The sequence below is a fragment of the Megalobrama amblycephala genome, linkage group LG3 (assembly GCF_018812025.1).
Source record: "Megalobrama amblycephala isolate DHTTF-2021 linkage group LG3, ASM1881202v1, whole genome shotgun sequence".
Lineage (NCBI taxonomy): Eukaryota > Metazoa > Chordata > Actinopteri > Cypriniformes > Xenocyprididae > Megalobrama > Megalobrama amblycephala.
In genome coordinates, this window is record NC_063046.1 from 62,245,096 (window position 1) to 62,249,881 (window position 4,786).

The 4,786-nt window shown below is 39.3% G+C and overlaps 1 protein-coding gene across 1 annotated transcript; it reads right to left on the reverse strand.

The window, feature by feature from the left end:
- Window positions 1-4,319: 4,319 nt before the first annotated feature.
- Window positions 4,320-4,786, reverse strand: LOC125265909 (histone H2B-like). The gene has a single exon (XM_048186473.1). It carries the CDS (start codon window positions 4,738-4,740, stop codon window positions 4,366-4,368), a length of 375 nt encoding a protein of 124 aa, XP_048042430.1. The 5' UTR covers window positions 4,741-4,786; the 3' UTR covers window positions 4,320-4,365.

Consider the following 4,786-nt stretch of genomic DNA (forward strand, 5'->3'; position numbering starts at 1 on the left):
AAAAGTACCAATTCATCAGGAAGAACCTAGAGTTGATATGGTTGATTTGATTACTCAAGGTTTGCAAAAAAAAACAAGACGAAATCAAGAAGAAACAGGATGAGAAAGAGGAGAAGAACCACAAAAGTGGAAAGAATGAAGATGGACCCGAAGGCCAAAGAGATGCTTAAATTACTAAGACAGCAGCAAAGAAGTAATTTGAAATTGATTATGCTTATTAAACAATCATATAAGTTGAATACTTTTATGTGTGACCTGGAACAGATTACAAACGAGGTTGAAGCTTTGACTACAAAAGCTTCAGCGCCGGTTGAGTCTGAATATTGTGTGTAAAGGCCAAAAGGTCAAAATGCAAACTGGCCAAGATGTATGTTTTTGTTTTTCATTTTTTAAAAGTGTTGAGGCAAGCTAACCACAATGTATGCTTCAGTTGCTGAGCAAGAAGCCTTAAGGGGAACTAGTACTAACCAAGTTAACCACAGTGTTTCGGTTGCTGAAACGAGAAGTATTAAGGAGAACTGGTACTGACCAAGACGTATGCTTTTACCGCAAGCTAACCAATATGTGTGTTTGTTAATGCAAGCTAAGCAAGCTGTATGCCTTTTTTTGCAGAACTAGAACTGTTAAAGGGAGCCAGTGTGAAGGTCGTGAAGTTCAAGTTAGTAAAATGTGTTAAAAGTCGTTGAACGGGCATAGCCTGTAGATGACCTGTGTAACTTATATTTCGACAAACAAGGAGATGTTTTATGTCAGGAAAAAGGATGTGTTCAGACTATATATATTGGGAGTTGTACAACAGAAGTTTGCCACACCTCTGGTGAAGACTTTACTCGCTTTTATGTTCTTTGTAATTTTTTCTGTATCGTGTTATTAAACCGAAGCCATTGTATTTGGCGATTCGTAAACCTCTCTAAACAAGTCTCAGAGTGAAAATGACTTTTACATAAAACTATTATCTGAACCTGCAATTAATTTACTCCAACGAGCCTCAAGAGCACCGGACCCTGACTGAGCTGGACTCCACCTTGAAAACTTTGATCGTCATACAACGCTCTCAATCCAAGGTAAGACCAAATTATTAGATGCAGTTAAGGACCGTAGAGACATGCATATGATTGATTGGAGGTTGAGGGGGATAACAAATACAACATAATATATCAACTCTATTTTACTCTTTTATCCCCTTTTTCTCTGCAGAGTTCATGGATGATCGAATGCTGTCATTCAGAGTATAAATCTCTTCATTGACACTGAAATGCTCAACAGTTCAGCTCATACAAAACAAGAAAAACGTTCCTCTTTCTTCTCAGCTGGATGTGAAAACAAGACTGTACAAGAACAAGACAACCTTTACTGCATCATGTTTATATGATAATATTTAATGTGATTATTTTTGAATTGCACTGTATGATTTACCTCTTCAACTAGGTGAATGTGGGACCGAATTTATCTACGAACTCAAATGTCAAAGACAAATTTGAAATGTCTTCTATTTTTGTTTCTATGTTCTGAAGAAAGAATTGTGTGTGTTGGGTATAATCTAACAGACAATTAGATAATAATTATTAGTTGTAAGCAGAGTTCAGTCATGGTACTTTTCACCTATTTCCAGAGAGGATGTGTTAGGAAAGGGAGAAAAATCTGAAAAATATTATTCATAATTGTGGTGGTGGGTCTGTAAATTCAAATTATTTTCAAGGGGTTTTGAGCTCATTTATTCCAAAAGAGGCCATATCACAATATCTCTTTCTTTATCTGAACAGCAGGTCAATAAGTTATCATTGCTGTGACGCCCTGCTGGCCGTTTCTCGTGTGTGTGTTGTTTGTATTTGTTGCAGGTGACTGGCTGATTGCGGCATGATTGGGAGCACCGGCATTATGGTGTTCATTGCTCTCTATAAAAGAGGATCATTCCTGCTGGTGTGTGGGTGGCAGCTCTGGATCTGATGGCTGTTTGAAGCTCTTTGTTTGATATGGCAAAAATCCGGTTTATTTTAACCATGAATACAAAATAAAGATAGCAAGATGAATGTGCTCGTCTTCTCCTTATTTGTAGCGATTTGTTGTGATCGCAACACTGCTTTATCACAGTTCCCATCAGTGAATCGAGTTGATTATTCCTCATGCACAACATGTAACTTTGAGATGTATTTGTGATTACATTTGTTCCAATAAAAGTAATATTACAGTATCACTTGCTGTCCCTCTGCATGCAGAATGTGGCTGTAAAACATTACAGCAAGTCCAAAATAAGTAATTACATAAAGGGTTAGTTCACCCAAAAAAGAAGTTTCTGTCATTAATTAGTCATCCTCATGTCATTCTACACCGTAAGACCTTTGTTCATCTTCAGAACACAAAATTAAGATATTTTTGATGAAATTCGAGGGTAGGACCCACACATGGTTTGAAGTGAATTGTCATATACAATATGCTAGTGCAAGTATATAACAATTAGCTCAAACTTTGACCTGTGGAGGGCAGTAATACACTTAGCAGCGTCTACACTGCTGGAATTCAAATAGAGAAGAAGAGAGCTAGTTCAAGATGAGCATTTATGGTTAAAATGTAGAGCTCTTTGAAGCTGCACTGAAACTGACATTTGGACCTTCAACCCGTTGAACCCCAGTGAAGTCCACTATAAGAAGAAAGAGAGAAAGACATGAACATCTTGGATGACATGGGGGTGAGTAAATTATCAGGAAATTTTCATTTGAAACTATGCTAATATTAGCCATAGCCTGTCAGATCCAGGCCGTATCCAGATGAGATGAAGGACCTGTGCCTACACACGACGACAACGCAGCCCTGATGTTTCAACTAAACAATCCCTGCGAAGGCCTCCTTTCCTTTACTTTCCCTATGTATAGATAAAACATTATCAAAATGATTCCAGTTTGCACAGTGTAGGGGAATTTTACAGTGAAAGACCAGATATGAATAAACTGCAGAAAATTTTACTGAAGAATAGTTTGTAGTTTCATCAGCAGAAGCCATCTTCAAGTCTCATGAGGAGTTCGTAGGCCGCGCTGCGTACATTCACATTTCCATAATTATACTCTAACATCATTACTTCAGGTTAAACGATTCTGATTGGCTAAGAAAATAGACAAAACCCACCTGCTGGTCTCAAGCAGAGTGACTTGGGTAAAGTTGGTTTTATATTCGCACTTCTGATAAATCCAGACTTTCCAATAAATGTGCAATAAATTAATGTTTGCGAATTTTAAGCAGCGATATGATATTGACAACCAACGATTGTCAATTTACAACATTTTTCACAGTCGATCAAAATAGGCAAGTATTGTTTTAATGGCATATTTACTTGTGAATATCCACTGAATGTCCAATGTAGTGTGATTAACAAGACTATTGAATACGGATGTCCGAATGTGTGAATATAAAACCAACTTTACCGAAGTAGCAGAGTGCCAGTTGTCCAGTAACAAAGGACCTGCACAGAACACTAGCGCACATACACAGCTACACGATTCACAGCTTCTTCAAGGTTGAAGTTGGTCTGAGCTTTGCTATGAACAGGAAACTTTCTCAAAACATACTAAGTTGTACATTTCTCTCAATGAGAGGTACAGACAATATTCATAATTGTTTTCTAGTGTTTGAAAATGAAAATAAATGCTTTAACAAAGTAGTCATTCATATATTTTAATATTTAGAAAGATAAATCACTCAAGATGTGTATTAAAGCAGCAGTGGATTCCAGAATCCACCCCTTCTATTAGGCAGAAATTAATTTTTTTTCTGTATTATGGGGACTGTCAGAGATCTGCCAGGCCCCATCACCACCCAATCACAGATCACTGTCACCTGAGTACTAGGGCCAATCACCCGCGCCTTATTGTCATCTCATCATCATTGCAGCATAAGCACACAATTCAACCGGTCAACTTTGAGTAGAACTCACCTGATCTACTTATCTCCATGGGCCATCATTCAAGCATCTCTCCCGATCCTCTGTGTCTTCGAATCCCGGACTCCATTATACTTGCCGAAGTGTGTGCTCAACTGCTCCTCTGCTCTTGTCTCTATTTTAACATGGAATACTGCTTTAATTGAAAAATAATTTTGAAATATATTAGAAATAAAAAAAACATTTAAAAGCAAATGTGACTCCTAAACAAAAAGAGCCAGAGAATTAAACTACATCGTTGTCACTAATGCAACAAGCTTTGGATGCGACACGGATCAAACTAGTCAATTTTAAAAAAAAAAAAAAGATCTACAACTCAGCCTTTCAACAACACAGTTTAAATATTCACAATAATCTATACAAATCATCTCTTTTGTGGGAGTATATGGGTGGCTCTTAAAAGAGCCTTTGGGTGTGTGGGAGTCTCGGGGACTCTACTTGGAGCTGGTGTACTTGGTGACGGCCTTGGTGCCCTCAGACACGGCGTGTTTGGCCAGCTCACCGGGCAGCAGCAGACGCACGGCGGTCTGGATCTCTCTCGACGTGATGGTGGAGCGCTTGTTGTAGTGAGCGAGACGAGACGCCTCACCGGCGATGCGCTCGAAGATGTCGTTGACGAAAGAGTTCATGATGCCCATCGCCTTGGAGGAGATGCCGGTGTCAGGATGAACCTGCTTCAGCACTTTGTACACGTAGATGGCGTAGCTCTCCTTCCTGGACTTTCTGCGCTTCTTTCCTCCCTTACCGGCGGTCTTCGTGACGGCCTTCTTGGAGCCCTTCTTAGGCGCGGACTTGGCTGGTTCAGGCATGATGCTGAATGATCGCAGAACTGACGAATCAATGTGACTCACGAGC

Excerpts from the sequence above, each read along its gene's own strand:
- LOC125265909 (XM_048186473.1), bottom strand. The coding sequence starts at position 4,740 with ATGCCTGAACCAGCCAAGTCCGCGCCTAAGAAGGGCTCCAAGAAGGCC.